General features: G+C 42.1%; 1 protein-coding gene across 2 annotated transcripts in view; it reads left to right on the forward strand.

The window, feature by feature from the left end:
• The window catches only part of F12 (coagulation factor XII), a 59,043-nt gene that overhangs the window by 24,459 nt on the left and 15,673 nt on the right, over positions 1–18,911 (forward strand). Inside the window, exons 10-14 of one of the 2 annotated variants that reach the window (XM_063447315.1) lie at positions 4,148–4,219; positions 5,268–5,577; positions 7,978–8,114; positions 10,082–10,222; positions 10,344–10,492. In XM_063447315.1, coding sequence (XP_063303385.1) covers positions 4,148–4,219; positions 5,268–5,577; positions 7,978–8,114; positions 10,082–10,222; positions 10,344–10,492 — 809 coding nt within the window. The remainder of the gene's footprint in view (positions 1–4,147; positions 4,220–5,267; positions 5,578–7,977; positions 8,115–10,081; positions 10,223–10,343; positions 10,493–18,911) is intronic. The other variant, XM_063447316.1, reaches the window with a different exon arrangement.

The following is an 18,911-nucleotide window of genomic DNA, read 5'->3' on the forward strand; positions in this document are numbered from 1 at the left end:
AGTGCAGTGCTTATGGTGCTCGCGAGTACTAGGAAGCAGCATTGACGGAGGTACAGGGTCAGGGTGCCAGGCGGTCCATCACAAGCTCTATGTGCTTAAGTTCTAATATGGGCTAGGTACGGTGTGGCGATGTTTGTGGTAGCATGAACGTGTCCTTCTTAGATTGCCGCCGTCAGGTAAGGTTTCTCTTGGTAGGGCGGTCTTTTTCTTTAAGTAAAGTATTGAGTACTCTTGGGCGTCATTTAGTACAATAGGTCACGTCTAGAAGTAGATTAGTTGGTTCATGAGACTCTAGATATGGTCGCTTGTTAGGCTAGTGTGGTCGTGGTTTGCTTTGTATAAGCTAGGGAGATTGGGGGGAGGAGGGGCGACGGCAATGGCCTGTGTCTAGTGGTGCCTATTAGGAACTCACGTACTGTGGTTACACCTGCTCTCACCCAAGCTGGCTTTTCCCCAGTCCCACAAGTGCACCGGAGTGGGGGGGTGTTATACATCATGCGTCACCGGAGCTTGCTTGCCAAGTCTTGTCTGAGTAGGCTTGGATAGTTTTGTCATTTGGTAGGTATATCATCAAGGTAAATATTAGGCAAACTGAAGGTACACTAAACAGAAACTTTAAAAGCAAATAAAACATAAACAGTGGTATGCTTGTGTAGGTGGCGCAGCTTTCAGTTCAGGACCACCATCTGCTCCACTGGTTAAGATTGGTGTGTTTGCCAAAGTCCCTGGTTGGGTGCGGGGTATTCCTGTGGTATTGTTGAGGAGTCCCAATGTGGTGAGCAAGGCTGGGCCCTCTTCCGGGTCCAAAATCTTGTAGTCTTTGTCATCTTTGGTTACCCATAATGATCTAGGGGTTGCCCACCTGTACGTGAGTCCTGCAGTTTGTAGAGTGGTGGTAATGGGCTGCATGCTTTTGCGCCCTACTAGTGTGGCCCTGCTTAAGTCCTGGACAAAGGCAATTCGGCACATTTGAAATTCGTATGGTGTTTTCCCTTTGATGATGGCCATTAGGGCTATTTTATCTGTTAGCATTTGGCACCATAAGATGAGGTTGCGGGGGCAGCGTGCAGAGCTTGTGTGGATTTGGCGATCCGGTATACACCAAAGGTGTAGTGTTTGGCTTGTCTTGCGGGTAAGAGTGAGGTTACCAGATGCCTTATTAAATGAGGCAGTTTGTCCGATTCCAAAACCCCCCTGATTTTTACATACTTCCTCCTCCCTCTGTCATCCAACAGGTTGACTTGCCTGTTGAGGGTGGTGTGTGAGGCTTGCATGTTTTACTGTGTCTCTCAGTTCGTTCAGGCCTTGTCGCAGGATTTTCACCTCCTCCTCTGTGGCCTGGATTCGGGCTGTGACTGTTTGCACTATTTGCACTTCATCTGCGAGACCCTTTAGGTCTGCCTGCCACATTTGTTGGAGATTGTGTTGGAGTCCGGCCAGCATGTCTTGGATGTCCTGTTTGGTCGCTAGGGCAACCACCCCAATGTTCTGAGGGGTCTCCCTTTCTGTTTTGGCTGCAACCATGCTCTGTGGGGAGTCTGCCTCCTCTGACCATGTGGGTAAGGCCTCCAGGGTGGTCTGGGTCTGTGCTGGTGATGGAGTTTGCAGCATGAGGCCTATGTTCTGTTGTGGCGTGGGAGTGTGTGGGGTCAGTTTTTGAGACCTCCATCCCATCTCCTCGGGGGTGTAGATGTCTGGTGCAGTGAGCTGTGTGCGAGTTTCAAACCACGTTGCTAACTCTCTGGCTAGGTCTCGTGGCCGGGTGCCTGTGTGGTAGGCCACAGTGCCTCTCTTGCGGCATTTCATGCCCGGGGCGTGAAAAAAAGGCATCTGCAGGTTCAGCTGAATGCCCGGAGATTGTGCATGCACCTTGTATCAGCAGACGGGTCGTGGATCGGCTGATATCAGCCGGATTCTGCGCTAGGCTGTTGGAGCCTTTGGAAATGGCGACCGCTACAGTGTGCTGCCAGGCTCAGCCCTTTGTATAGGGGCTTTATTAAATTAATATTTATTAAAGAACCATAAAATATATTTTCATTCCCTCTACTCTGTTGTTACATTGAGGGAAGGGGGCATGCTGATCTCTGGTGGTCCAGTGTGCTTGGAATCTGATCTGTACCTCTGTTTTCATGTGTGATATTTGCTATGGGTGTATTGACTGGGTGAAAAATGTGTGCATTGCCTGTGTGTGATATTTGTGATGGGTATTTAAGTCAGATTTTAAAAAATGCATGTAGACCGATGTGTGAATGCAGGTGTGTATTTTTGCAGTGTCACACAGACCCACAGTCAGACGCACAGACAATTGCACACAGTTATTCACATCTACTGTCAAAAACAGCCACATGCACACAGTCCCAGACACATAGTCACTCGTACAGTCACAGGCAGATAGTCACACACTCACACATTCACTAACAGGTACATGTAGACAGTCACAAACTCACACACGATTACAGGAACACAGCCACACACTCACACACAGTTATAGGAAGGCAGGTAGAGGCAGATAGTCTCTCACACACACACACACACTTACAGACAGTTACACACACACACAGAGTTACAGGCAGACAGTAGTACATACTACATATTACAAGGAGGGAGCTGCAAGTGACGAATGAATGAATAGCCAAAATACCTGTCTGAATTTCAGACAATAGCGAATGCCCAAGTATTTAACTGGGCAAGCGTAGGAATTTCACAGCGCTATTTATTGTAGGCTGATGACGTGTCCCACAGGGCCTTCATCTGCCCACACAAAGAAGGTGGCACCCAGGACCTAGGTCCGGGTACGAAATAAAGATGAAAAAGAAGGTAAAATGGGGGGCCTAGGGGCATTTAGGGTTTACAAGGGGGACAGTTAGATGTTGTGGAGTCGGGAGAAGGGTTAAAAACAACCAAAACAGATGCAGCCATAACAGTGCCGTTTTAAAAAAGATTTACAAGAAGACTTATAATAGTAAGTATATATTTTTTTATTTTACAGGTATTAGTTTAATGCCCCTCAATATTATTATGTTGAGGTAGGATTGGTAGGGTTATTTTATATTAATCAGGGGGTGAAGGCTAGGAGCTTGGGGAACCCTAGCTACCAATGTGTGTGGGCTGAAGGGGGACTATAGCTCCTCCCCCATAGTATTGCAATAATAGCCCCCACCAGTTATCAATGGGTGGGGACATTAGCCCTCCCCCAGTCATATTATACTAGTTCCCATCCGAAACCAGGCCTGGGGGCACTAGGTCACCTCCATTTAATAAGTAGCCCCCACCATCTAACCACAGGTGGTAAGAGGGGTATGTCCCTCCCCTTTTTAAAATTGCTGGCCATGGGTGGTGATGGGGGGGGGGGGGGGGGGAGCCGTTTTGAAATTGCAAAATCCAGCCGTTTTTAAATAGCGTGGACAATGTCCAGATTTTGCAGTCCAAATGGCCCTGCACAGCACCGGATGGTTTTGCCCCGTTAGGGTCAGGGCTGTTTAAACTTCCAAGTATAACCCTGTTATTCTTTATTTCGTAATTGCAACCTTGAGTTTCTTTTGGCATGAATTCTACTGACATTAAAACAAAAGTATATGCCTTTTAAAAAAATTATATTTTTAATGGAGGGAAAGGAAAGGAAACATTAGCTGGGGGCCATTGGGATGTTCAGTGTTAATGGTCTTTGACATTTTGCTTTCTTGTTCTGCGCCTAAATAGTTACCGATACAGGTAGCGGGACTGCCATTGTGCTTTATAACATTTGCAAATGTACGTAGTTCACTAATAAATTGATAACAAGATTGTGGTCCCCAAACTTGGTCTGTCTTCAGCCATTGGCTCTGTATTGATAAATCCTCTAATGTTTCACTTATATCAGCTTATTCACAAACACCAGAAATGGTGGAGGATTGATAAGGGAATTGAAGATTTGAGGTCATAGTATCAGAGCTGGAAGCATTGTTAAAGATTTTTTTCTGTTTCACTATTTTCCCTCAAACGTTTCATTACTTTAACAATTCTCTGCAATTGAGGTTTAAGTTAAAAAAAAGTAAAAAAAAATTTGACTTTCATATTTCAAAACCATATTCAAATTGTGTTACTGTAGTCTCATGTAAAAATAACACAATCAGAATTCCATTAATTAAAAATGTCTTTTTTTCCTCAGCCAGCACTCTACCCCCATTGATTAGTATAACAAAGCATTCAACTCAGGGATCCATCTCTTCACAGAACAAAGGTGATGTCCCAAAAATATAACTATTGAACATGTTGAAAGTTCACTGGCATATACTCCAACATTTGTCTGTGCAAATAGTGATTTAAAGCTGTGAATAGTTAGGAATTGCATGATTTATGCCATCAACAACGGCAAACTCTTACAGAAGACTTAATAACCAGTTTATTACCCCCTCCATCATTAGCCACCAAGTTAATAAATATTAAAGGGACACTCCACTGCCCAAATTCAAAACACATAACATTCACTGTTTAGTAGATATACCCAAAATGAAAATTTGCCTTAATTATGTATTTTTTTTAATTGGAGTTATATCTAAAAACAGCTTGCAAAACATGCAGATCTCTTGTTTGCTGCCTTTGCAAGCCCTGTTACCAGGTTCATTTATATTTCTATTGAAATTTGCACTCTTTAAAATGTCCCTTTAAAATGTTTTGCATACAAGTTATTTGTTTAGATGCTACATTCAAACTGTCAAAGGAACACTATAGCCTTAGGACTATGAACCTCTATCCCTAACGCTATAGTGCCCCTGAGCTTAATTAGACATAGGCCCATCATTTTTCTACAAAAATATAAAAATATAAAAAAAAATAAAAATTTTTTTTACTGCTGCTCACCTCTCCTCCTCCTGTCACTTCCTCCATCGCTGGTTTAATACAATAGAAGAGCACTGGGGGCTTAATGCGTATAAATTACGTTGTTATGGTGCCAGGAGGCCCCTAAAGGGACTCTTCCCTCAAGTGGTTAAACTGTTGGAGAACGGTTTAACCTACAATTTGCCTCCAGCACCGGTCTCTACTTGTCCTCTGGAGTCTTCCAGCTTCTGAATTTTCACTGAATTTTCAAGCTGACTGGAGGCAACTTAGGTGGTAATCTGTTCTTGAACTGTTTAACCCCTTGTGGTAAGAGTGCCTTCAGATGCCTCCTGGCACCATAACATCTTCATTTAGATTAAGTAGTTTTGGTGCCGAGAGTGCCCTTTTAACATAGTATTGTGTGAAAAAAAATGTCTAATTGTTTTATAATGTGCATGTTGTCTCCTCAGCCAGCACTGCACCTCCAAATATTAGTACAACAGAGTCCTCAACTCAGGGATCCATCTCCTCCGGCAGCAAAAGTGATCTTCCAAAAGGTGGTATAACCATAAAACCTGTTCAAATTAGAGGGATGCCAGTGAGCTGTGAAAAGACGTTTCAGAAAACCCCATCTGTATCCTCACGTATTGTAGGGGGGCTGGTAGCTCTCCCAGCATCACATCCTTACATGGCAGCACTGTATATCAGCAGTCACTTCTGTGGCGGGGCACTTATCTCTTCCTGCTGGATTCTCACGGCAGCTCATTGCTTGGAACGCAGGTGAGATTTCTTCTTTTTACACCTAATTCTGGGGTTCAAGTGAGATCATTTTGCTGTATATCCCAAACACAAAAATTTGTATTTCTTGAATTCTTGAGATTCATATACTGTGCTACAAGGTGCGTCCTAAGAATCCTTGCATCTCAACTGACTCTGTCAGTTTGCTTAAAGGGAAGAGTGTGTGTAAAACCTGGATCCATGCATATACCCAGTGGTGTATTCTGGTTTTGTGCTGCCCTAGGCATGACAAAACTCGGGCATCCCAGTCCCCCTCCAAATTTCTCTTCCTGACAGACACAGGCCCTCACTGATACATGCAAAGACATACACTCACTTACAGATACACAGTCATTGTCACACACACTGTTTAGCCAACACACACTTTCACTGAAACATACACATTCACAGACATACACACTCACTCATTCACAGACACACACACACACTCACATTCACTGACAGACACACATATACACTAACTGACAGACGCGCATTCACCGACAGACACATACCCATTCACTGACAAGACACACATGCACACTCACTGACAGAAATGCATACACACTCACTCAGTGTCAGACACAGACACACTGGGACACATTCATTGACAGATACACACTGACAAACACATATACAACACTAACTGACAGACTTATATGCAGTGTCAGACACAAACATTGACTGACAGACACACATACACTAGCTGACAGACACATACTGACAGACATACACATTCACTGACAGACACACACTCTCAGTGACAGACACGCACACACTAACACTCAGACAAACACTAACAGACACACACACTAACACACTAACTAACAGACACATACTAACATTCACTAACAGACACACACTAACACACTCACTAACAGACACACACACTAAGATACTCACCAACAGACACTAACACACACACACACACTCTAACTCACTCACTAACATACACACTCACTAACAGACACACATACACACAAACTAACACACTCACTAACAGACACACACACTAACACACTCACTAACAAGCACACAAACACACTCACAATTTAAAATAAAAAAAAACAATCAAGTTCAGTCCACCCAGCCTCCCTACCTTTAGGAGTGGATTCTTCCTTGTGGTCCAGTGGGGCTGGCTACAGCTCGGCAGGCAGGCAGACAGGTGCAGAGTGGAGGCGGGCGGCGAGGGAACTCTAAGTTCCCTGCTCAGCTCCCTCGTGTGCCTCTCAGTGATGCGGGAGCTGGAGTGACGTCATATTCCAGCTCTGGCATCACTGTGGTGCGCGCTAGTGAGCTGAACGGGGGGAGCTCAGGGGAGAGTGCTCCCTCGCCGCCCACCTCCCACATAAGGTATATGCCAGAACAAGAGGCTGGCAAGGCATTTGCCAGGGCATTTGGGGGGTGGCTTTTTTTGCAGCCCTCCTGAAAGTGCCGCCCAAGGCAAATGCCTTGTCAGCCTCGCACTAGATACAGCGCTCCATATACCCCCACTGCAAAATGGGTATTACATAATGATAGAATATTTATAAAATACTCATACTGACTGGTTTGAAATTTCACTGAAATTCCTACTCAGTCAAGAGATATACTGAGATGAAGTAGGGACTACTTTGTCTTAGTATTTTTCCTTGGTGGTCTGACACTTCTAGACGCTGAGTGTGCTACCGAGGTCTAGAAGTGTCAATCTCCAAGCCGTCACCAGTGTCGGCAGCAGATATATAAGCTCTGTCTATGGAGGATTCCGCGGTCTTGCGGGTTTCTCCAGAGACTTCAATGTTGTACTTTTACGTTGAGGAGAATGGTGGCACACACGAGGGACAAGTTTAGGTAAGTAAATCTAACCTTTCCCTGCCCCCCTGACCACCAGCAGCGATGTCAAAGTCAGGGGTCTTTGAAAAATTTGCAACTTCCCCAGATGGTGACAGTGCCACTTTAAATTGACATATCATATTTTTCTTGGAAATACTGAAGGATCTGGCTTTATTTTCATAAAATTGTGTAATACAGCTGTATTTCAAGTGAAACACACAACTTGCAGTGTCGGCAAATTTGTCTGGGAAATACTGATAGATCTAATAGAATTCCATTGTTTTTTTGTTTTTGTTTTTAAATATGAAAGGATCCAGTTTTATTTTTATAAAAAAAAAAAATCCAGGAGGAACCCTTTGTAAAATGAAAAAATGAAAGGATCCAGTACGATCCAACTGTATTGAACTAAAAATGCATGGATCGGCTTTTACACTCACCCCAAGGGAAGTTCTAATTTAGGTAAACGAGTGGCAAACCACTGGTTGAAGGGTTTCCATGAACTGACCATAGGTAGATGAATATTGTAGCTCACATGGACAGGGCTCTGAGATAGGCAGCATGTTAATCAGATGTGCAATTTGTTCTTTGCAGACCAGTTTTAAAAGAGATCTCCGTGGTGTTAGGGCAACACTTATTCAACACAACAGACCATCGCACAAGAAAATTCACAGTGCAGAAATATATCATACATGAGCAGTATGACGAAGAAACCTTTCAGAATGATATTGGTAAAATATTATATTGTAGAGCTTATTTTTTTGTACTGAGCAAGAATAGTAGCTACTCCAAATATATAGTGACTGGTTTGGAACCATTACAGTGGTGCATGGATCTAATCGTAGACGAGGGGACTCAAATATCTATTCACTGAAATGCAAAGGTCTGTAGCTTCACTTTAAAATTGGAACATAGCGAATACAATCTATTGTTATTTGTTTTACTGATCTAGTAGATCAAGCATGTCAAACTCAAAAGCTAGCAAGGGCCAAATAAACAAGGTTTAAGTTTATGTGGGTCACAAAAAAAAAACTAAAACGTTCAACCTAGTGAAACATAAACTAAAATTACTTGTATCATTCTCATGCAAACAATATGTTATCCTGGGTACATATAAATAATATACTCGAAAGCTTCACCTCAAGTTACTTACTGTTTCAGTAGTAATGCCATGGTCTGGAGTGTCTGTTCCGCTCGCTACCTTAGTCCCTCTGCAATCTCCAGACAGAGTAAGGTGTGGCTGCACACTCCGCTTCTACCCCCCTTTCATCCATGTCTATGTTCCCCTCCGTTTCATTTCTCTCTCCATCCATGTCTCTTTACCCTCCCATCCATATTTCTCTCCCATCCATGTCTCCCTTTCCCCTTTTCCATCCATGTCTCTCACTCTACTCTTCCATCCATGTCTCCCTCTTCCATCCATGTCTCCTCCCCTCTTCCAACCATGTCTCCCTCTCCCCTCTTCCCCTCCCTCCCATATCTCTCTCCCCCACATCTCCCTCCCCCTTCCATTCAGGTCTCTCCCCCCCCCATGTCTCCCTCCCTCCTTTCATTCATATCTCCCTCCTTCCCTACCATTCATACCTCCGTCTCCCCCTTCCATCCAAATCTCCCTCCACCCATTCCATCCATTTTTTCCTCCCCCCTTCCATTCATATCTCCCTCTCCACCTTCCATCCATATCTCCCTCCCCCCTTCCTGACATATCTCCCTCTCCCCCTTGCATTCTACGGAAAGCGGGAGGGGGAGATGGTCTTCCTCCCAGTCTACTGTGCGTGTTGCTCCATAAGGGGGCGCGGAGAGTGCAGGCCAAGGTGGGCGCAAAAAACACTTGTCAGTCTGACAAGTGATTTTTGTGCTTCCTCGACTGGCGTCCCTGATTGGCTGGGCCGCAAGGAAGTTCCTTGTTGGCTTCATGTGGCCCATGGGCTGTACCTTTGACATGCTTGTAGTACATCATCCCATACCCCGTCCTGTTTCTAGTTCAGTAAATTCTCAAACCACTTGATGACCACCAACTCCCTGCCAATTCCTTGCTCAATTTTTATAAAACAAGGGCTCCGTAACCCTTTATTCAGGGTTACAAGCCACTATATTTATTGATCACTGGGGGAATCATTCAAATAAACTGTAGTTATTGATTGGTGCTAGTGTAGTAGAAAATTGTGTATCAGTGGTTGGACAGCCAGAAATGCACAAGATGAAATGCTTAGGAAGTCAGGGAAACAGCACTGGAAACATATTTATCATGTCTGAATGGTTTCCTTTGCAAATGAGAGTAATAAATATCCGTGAAGCATTTCTGACTGACTACTTAAAAAGAACGTGTAATTTTCATGCAAAGTTCCAAATGGAGAGATAGTCCAGACACACAGATTCCATCACACCCCAGATTCTTTATTGGAATAAGCACAACATGACAACGTTTTGGCCAATAGAAATGACATGTCTGAAGCCATGAGTTGAAAAAAGCCATCTCTATCAACAGACACTTTGTCATGTTGCACTTATTTCAATAAAACAATCTGCAGTATGGTGGAATCTCTTTCTACATATAGAGGTATTCATGGTGATTCTCCATGCCCTGAGTTTGGATCTCCAGGATATTATTTGGATTAACTACCTTATAGGGTGTGTGCACACCGTATTGGAAACATATCGTCATGCAAAGTAACTGAGCTGTTTTCTGCTCTCTTAGCGCTTATGCAGCTGAAGTCTGAATCTGATGTTTGTGCTGAATTCACACAGTTTATACAACCTGTGTGTCTACCACAAAACCCAAAGAAGACTGAACCTACCAAGCAGTGTTCAGTGATTGGATGGGGCCACCAGTATTATGGTAAGGAAAAATCAGAATCAACAATGACAGAGTTAAGATAAAAAGGCATTGCTAACACAATTACATGTATTAACGAACCTCAGGATATGTTCTAATTTCACCTGTACTTCTATATACTTAGGAGCTGAAGGCTATGCATTGTTTCTACAGGAAGCACACATCCCAATCATTCCTGAAACACAATGTAAATCTCCAATCGTCCATGGTAATAAGATGTTGCCAGGAATGTTGTGTGCTGGCGTCATGGAGGGAGGAGTAGATGCATGCCAGGTGAGTTTGTCTCCTAAAGAAACGTACATAATGGGAGCTAGTAAATTTCCTTTTAGGGTCCCAGTACCCAGAAAGAGGTCTTTCACTTCATCCTGCACTTTATATATAATCAAAATCTTACATTTGTTTTGTCTCTTTGACTGTCTGTGTCTCTCGCTGGCTCTGACGATTTTCCATCTGTCAAATAAACTGTAAGATTCCCTTGTTGACTTATATACTGTAAATATACATCTGTGTACAAAGAATAATTCTACAGCTTTGACACAGCATATGTTTTACATAACATATAATATATAGTACATATAATATTTATTCTTATAAGGGCTTAAAATATTAGAGGAGTTTTAGTTATATGAACCTACATCTCCATCAGACATGCAGACATAAATGCTGTTTAGAAATCCAATGCCTTTACCAAAGTAAACTTACTTTGACACCCTTCAAATCATGTTGGTATTTAACACATCTTCATTCTTCTTATTTACCCGTTACCCTCACCACTAACATTTGATTATTACCCATGTCCACAAATATATATTTTATAACAACACCATGAGCTATGTACCATGAATAAAAAAGAGAAAGGTATCTATATTTAAAGACCCTTTCTAAAACCAGGGGGTATTAGCAATAGCCTGATGCATGTGTTTTAGTTCAACTTAAAAAAAAAATTAAAAAAAATTCTAACCTTGATTGTTCACTTACAGGAAATGAAAAATAAAGGAAATTATTATAGCAGAACTGATAGTAGGGAGACTAGCATTTCAAATAACATACGTACTAATTTATGGTCAGGGAATCCTTTCATTTTCTTTATAAGTTATTTTGCTTGGTGCCTAAATCAGTCACCCAGAATGATGACACCCATTCAATGAAATAAAAAAAAGCCTGTCAAGAACCCTCTTCTTACCCAGATACTGGTTCTATTTTCTTCTGAGTACAGGAATTTTATTTAGTTTGGTTGGAGTACAAGTTACAATGGATAAAAAAAAACAAAAAAACTTTCTTGCTAAACTCAACAACAGGAAGGAATGAAAACTAATACAGTTATCCTTTGTACTTAGTTTTAGTTGGACATGACCATGTTTCAGCTATATAAGTTGATATTGTTTCTGGATGTGATATGATGCCTACATGACAAAAATATAGGCAAAAAAACAGAAGAACAGCCTCCAGAACATCGAACTTCAACAAGTCTGATCTCGAAACATTGGGTCAAGGCAGGCAAGTGGTCTTAACCATGCCGTGTCAAGGACAACATCCCTATCTATATAGGGGACCATTCCACTATGCATGTTCAACAGCCATTCAGGATTACCTTACACCAACCGCTGCTTTATTGTTTGCATACAGGCTTAAAAGCGTAGAAATTAACTCCGTTCTTCTGACTCTGGCCTCAATTCCATTCCATCTGATAATGTTGATAATCTCCTGATAAGCCTTTGTTAAAGGAGCAGGTAAATACCCGTTTGGAATAATATTGATTTTTTAAAAAAATTGCATGTCCACCCATGTATGGAATGGGTCTGGGCAAGACATTAAGTCCCCCCGAATTATTAAAATTATAGCCCCAACAGGGAACAAGGCATAACGTGATCTCCCCCCCCCCCCATTCTTTAGTTTACCGATCCAATCCTATGGGGAATTTTTACAGGTCCCCCCTGTATGTTAACCCTCTCTTTTTACATTTCTGTGGTGTTTGTGTTTAGCTGTAATTTTCCTCTTACTCATTTACTGTACCCACACACATTATATACATTTTTCCAGTAAATAGTCTTTCAAAAGATAACATTATTTTCATCATATCATATAATTTACTATAAAAAAATTTTTATAAAATTTCTAAGTGGTATTCAAACACTTTCCATGCACTAATTCTACCACCAGTCTTTGTCAAACTTTTGGGTAGTCATTTTTTTGTGTTATGTTTCACACACATTTTACTTTAGGCATGGATTCTCAGCTCCTGTTAGGTATTACTGCCAAGAACACCCCAATATGTGTTCAGAAACATCTCTTGAGTACAGTGATACCACCTATGCATAGGTTTGTTGGGTTGTTTGGGGAATGCAATGCCAAACTTTTGACATGTGTTTTTCAAATTTTACATATCTTCTTTGCCTATCTTCTTTTTGGGGGCCTTTTTAGATATTCCAGTTTATTTTCTTTTCATGAGCGTGCATATATTTGAAAAGTTGACACCCCACGGTATTGTATATAGAGTGTTTTGATGGTGGTAATTTTTCAATTTTCATTTTTACACACACATTTGTGTGTGATTTAGGGGAGCCTGTTGTTGGTTATTGCAAGAAAACACTCCAGGTTGTTTTCTGCAAGGCCTCCTGAGTACACCCATGCCCCCCATGCATAGGTTTGCCAGGATTTTGGGAAGGTTGAGTTACAATTGTATGACTTGTCATTTGAGTTGAAATTAGGAATATTTCTTCTGATAGGCCTATCTTTAGTTTGGGACTTATCAAGTACCCCAGTTTTATTTTTTTTGCCATGAAAGTTTATATATTTGAAACGTAGACACTCCAAGAAATTGTATATGGAGTGCTTTGATGCAACCGTTTTGGCCCATAAAATTGGAGAAAATGTGTGGTGGTAATTTTTAAATTTTCATTTTTACACACACATTGCTTTTTGACTGCTTTTTGTCATCTATGTCAAAGGCAACGGCTACATGTCATCTTCTATTAACCTGTTAGTCTCTATGTTTTTAAAACCTAATTGTTTCAGGAGTGTCTATTAGATCTGAATGTTACAGTATCTCTGATCTATCATGCTCAGGCCTGATTTGAAAATGGGATGGGTTTCAGTGTAAGGGAGATCTTGGATGTATGAGTTGTTCTAAACAGAAAAGTTGTCCTACAGGATGAGTGATATTAGCCTGTGGCATCAGCCATGGATTTTACATGCCTCCTTCTTTTTTTCAAATGGAATTCCTTGGTTTGTGAGTTTCACAGTTCCCCCCAAGCAATGGATGGCAAGTCCTGACCTGTATTATTCTGCAACTACATTAGAAACATGTCATTTGTTAAACTGAAATAGGAAACCTTTTTTTTTTTATTTTAGTTTTTACCAAATTGTGAATTGTTGGAGTTTATAAGAGTTTTTCAAAATTTAGAGGGAAAAAAATTAAATTTGCTATTATTTCAGTTTCATTATTTTGGCCCAAAAAATGCAAATTCACTTTGAAGTCACAGCTGTCATTTGCAACGATACACAGAGAGTAAATATTAAACTACTTATCCCCTGTTCCTCTAGCAAAGATCAGTTTAGTCTTGTTTATATGTTAAAGGATCACTATAGTGTCAGGAAAACAAAGTGGTTTTCCTGACACTATAGTGCCCAGAGGGTACCCCCACCCTTAGGGTCCCCCTCCCGTGGTGCTGAAGGGGTTAAAACCCCTTCTGCCACTTACCTTATTCCAGAGCCTGGCTCCCTCGGCTCTGGTGACCTCTTCTCCCCTGCCAACGTCAGCTCCTTCTGCCGAGTCAGCGGAGCTAAATGCGCATGCGAGGCAAGTGCCGTGCGCATTCAAAGTGTCCATAGGAAAGCATTTCTCAATGCTTTCCTATGGACGCTCTGCGCGATGGAGGCATAATATGCCTCCAGGGTCGCAGATGCGCCTTGAGTGGCTGTCCGGAAGATAGCCACTAGAGGCTGGCTTAACCTGGGTGACTATAGTATCCCTTTAAGTTTGAAACATGAAACAAAGTAGGGAAACGTGCATAACAATAGTTAAATGTGTACTGACAACATGTAATTTTACATGACAATCTGTTCTGAAATATTTATATATTTACAATAGAATGTATATAAAATGCATTGCATTGGTAATATATTTATGTTGGCTGCTTTAAAAAAAAGTGCTTTTATCTGGAATCGAAGAGTTCCTCTTTAAACGACTTGCGTGGGGGCATTTTTGACAACTCATGTTTTGCAACTCTTTTGCAATTTCCAACTTGATGTGAAATGTAGTGTTGCACAGATGTAATGTAAAGAAGAAAACTATTGGGCGAAAGGCACATATAGAACCAGCCAGGGCACAGTGGCGAAAGAATGTTTGTCAAACTTTCAGAATTATCCGCATTCCATTGTTCATTTGACCAAATTTCTAATGAATTCTAAAGACAAGATAAAACAACATTATAGATTATATGCATGGTGATAATCTGAACATGCTCACAGAACTATTCTATAGGAATGTACAGATTCCTTCCATTGTGGATTACTTTGGTGACCTGTTTGTAAACCCTGGGTCAGCTAGTATCTAGTACCTCTGCCTTTCTCAATATTCAGTTAACTAGTATTCATAGGGTTCTATTCTCCAATCGTAACCAAATAGAGTTCAGTTGTCAATTTTTGCATGTTTTAATTTGTTTGACTATTCCAAAAAGACAAATTTGGTTATGTTATACCAAGCTAGCAGTTTTATATTGCTGCAGTTCGTTAGTCCTTTAAAATCAGCAAAAGCTCCATATAATATAGGTGATCTGGCTTTTCACAAGCAAACAAAATGGCTTTATTTGGACGCTGCAATTACAGTATACAAGGGGATTTGCACCTAACAGGGCTATTCACTAAAGAGAGAATTCAAAGTGGTTTTAAATTTAAGGCCAGAGTACTCAACGCATAGCTGGCTTACAGATTTTTTTTTTTTAGTTTAGTTACTCTGACCTTAAAGGGACAGACCACCAAAGCACTTTGGCTTGCAGACATGCTTTACGTATGAAGAGCGTTTTTTTTTTGTTTTGTTTTTTTAGCAAAACGTGCAGATTTCAATAGAAATTTTAACTTTTATTACCGTAATTAACTTGGTTACACCCCCTTGGCTTTCAAGCAGACAACAAGTCCTGTTACTTTTTGGTGTATTTAGCTCAGTGGAGCTAAACTAAAGAGGCAGCAATTTGGTGTATTTAGCTCAGTGGAGCTAAACTAAAGAGCACCTGCCCTGCAAAGACTTCTCATTGGAAATCTGACACAGAACATCTGAGCAGGTATAGAAGGGGAGGACTTACAGAGGCTGCAGACAAAAGAACTGCAGATTATGCAAGCTTAGGCAATGGGATGTACCACAATGAAAAATGCATCATTACATGGAAGTTTTTATTTGAGGTATATATAATAAATATATACTAAATAGTGATTTTGATTAATTTTGTATTTGGGCAGGGGAGTGTCTCTCTAAAGGGACAATTTAGGCATCAAAACAACTTTAACTTAATGAAGCAGTTTTGGGTGTATTGATCATGCCCCTGCAGTCTTACTGCTCAATTATCTGCCATTTAGCAGTTAAATTACTGTGTTTCCATTTATGCAGCCCTAGCCAGCCTGCGCAAAAAAAGTGAGCAGACATTTTCAGCAAATGTGATAAGTATTAGTATATTAGTATATCAGTGACCACAGGGCCGGCTTGACGGCTAGGAAAAGCCACATAGGGCACACCACCGGCCTGGGTGGTGCAATCTCCAGGTGACTGGCAGGAGAGAAACCACAAAGGGATAAGGGGAAAAGACCATAAGGGAAAGGGGGGTTAAGAGACCATATCGTGACATGGGGGATGATAGACCATAATGGGTGAAGACCACAAAAGGATGGGGGGACAAAGAGGCACACAGAGAGGTAAGGCACAAAGGAGCTGGGCAGACAAAGAGGGGCTAAGGGAGGGGTAAAGAGACACACAGAGGGCTGGAGGGGGCAAATATACATGAGACACACAGAGGGTCTCGGGACTAAGAGACACACAAAGTGGCTAGGGGGACAAAGAGACACACAGAGAGAGGGTGTGGGGGCAATACCTGTAGACACACAGAGGGGCTGGGGGGGCAAAAAGACACAGAGAGGCTGGGGGAGCAAGGAGACACACAGAGGAGCTGGGGGGGACAGAGGGGCTGGGGGAACAAAGAGACAGACAAATAAGTTGGGGGGGAAAAGACAAATAAAGGGGCTGGGGAAAGAAAGACACACAAAGCTGGAAAATTTTGTTTTGGGTGGAGTGAAGGAGTGCAAGTAGCTAGTCTTGCTTAGTGCAAAAAATTGTCTTGCACCACCCTGATTGACCAGTAAATACTGGCAGAGAAATGCTTTCCTCTATAGACTGGGGTGAATATATATACTCCCCATATTTATTTAAAAAAAAAAAATATATATATATATAGATATATAGTATAAATGAGGGTGAATGAGACTTTATGGATTTCATTCTGCAAAAATATGAAAACATTAATATTTATACTCACGCTGTAGTGAAGGGGTTAAAATATTTAAGTAAGCATTCACTGATAAAACATTTACAATAATATTCTATGTTCTTGGGATAAATTGATTTAGGCATGCCCATGATGGAGATGAACGATCCATTTACAACTTGGTTGTCACAATTGGAATCTGCTCTGCAACAAGCACTTATTATGTGAAGAATGTACCAATCAAACAGGAACTCACAAAACAGTAGGGATGTGCATTGAGAAAAAATTTGGTTCGGTTCGGCTCGGCATTCCGAAATTCCACTTCGGCACTTCGGAGGTTCTGGACTTCGGGACGTCAGGACTTCGGATGTTCTCTCGCAGCCGCTTAGTAGATCACTCTCAAATTCAGGGCCGTCTTTAACATTGATTGGACCCTGGGCATGCATTTGCTTGGGCCCCCTGGATCCTGCCCTCCTGCCCCCCCCCGCCACCCCCCCTCCCCCGGAATGTATTTGTGTGCAATGTTAGATGGGATGTATGCATTTCCACACGCATATACACACAAACACTGACACAAACACAGTGAGATACACACACCCACAGTGAGATACACACCCCCACACACACACACACACAGTGAGATACACACACACACACACAGTCAGACACACAAACAGTCAGATATACACATACACACATACAGTCAGATACACATACACACACAGTCAGATACACACACACACACTGAGATACATACACACACAGTGAGACACACATAGTTAGATACACACACACACACAGTCAGATATATACACACACACACACACACAGTCAGATATACACACATACAGTTAGACACACACATACAGTCAAATATACACACATACAGTTAGACACACACATACAGTCAAAAACACACACACAGTCAGAACACACACACACAGTCAGAACACACACACACACAGTCAGATATACAAACATACAGTCAGATACACACACACAGTCACACACACACAGTCAGATATACACACACAGTCAGATATACACATATACAGTCAGATATACACATATACAGTCAGATATACACACACACACACACACACACACACAGAGTCAGATACACACACACACACACACACACAGAGTCAGATACACACACACACACACACACAGAGTCAGATACACACACACACACACACACACACACACAGTCAGATATATATATACACACACACACACACACACAGTCAGATACACATACACACATACAGTCAGATACACATACACACACACACACACACACACAGTCAGATACACATACACACATACAGTCAGATACACACACACACACACACATACATACAGTCAGACACACACACACACACACACACACACATATCAATTTTCATAGTTTAGCCACCCTCCTTACCTTTACAGAAGTGTGGCTTCCCTGGAGTCCAGTGGGAGCTGGATGGCTGAGATTGATGGGAGTCTTCTTCTTCTTCTTGGTCTGTACCTTCTCTCTTGGTCACCTTCTCTCCCTGTATGCCTCCTCCTCCCCAGCGGCACTCAGTTAATTGGGAGGAAGTGACCTCACAACACTTCCTCCCAGCAGGCAGGAAGACAGAGGCCCGGTCTGCAGCTCTCTTAAAGGGCCGGGGGCCCCTGATTACCTCACCTGCAGCAGCCCACCGGAATATTTCTTAGTATCCCGTGGGCTATTCAGACCTGGCTGCGGGCAGGGGGCCCACAGGGCAGCTGCTTTGGGCCCCCCAGGAGCAACAGGGCCCGGGGCAGCTGCCCAGTTTGCCCCTTGTTAAAGACGGCCCTGCTCAAATTCCCACAGTATTAAAGATTACTTAGTATTAGTAAATTCGGCCCCTACTTGCTATACCGCGAGTAGGGGCATGTCTATTAAACAGTGTTCACTGTAAAAAAAAAATCCAGTGTCCCCCCTTCCGAGCCCCCACCTGTGCCACGCGAGTGGGGGCTTTTTTTTTTTTTTAATTCTTTATTTTTATTGTGCATGGGGTAACAAAACATCGTACGATGCCACAACAGCATGTGTAAGCGCATTTATAACATAGTAAATCACAGATATTGATACCGGCACAGAGAGATGGACACAGGTTTCTTCAGGAAGGAAGAGATTCTTTATTCGGTTCACCGATCGGGACTCAGAGGGACTAATGTCACCAAAATACAGCAAGTTCTGAGCCCCG

The sequence above is a fragment of the Pelobates fuscus genome, chromosome 3 (assembly GCF_036172605.1).
Source record: "Pelobates fuscus isolate aPelFus1 chromosome 3, aPelFus1.pri, whole genome shotgun sequence".
Lineage (NCBI taxonomy): Eukaryota > Metazoa > Chordata > Amphibia > Anura > Pelobatidae > Pelobates > Pelobates fuscus.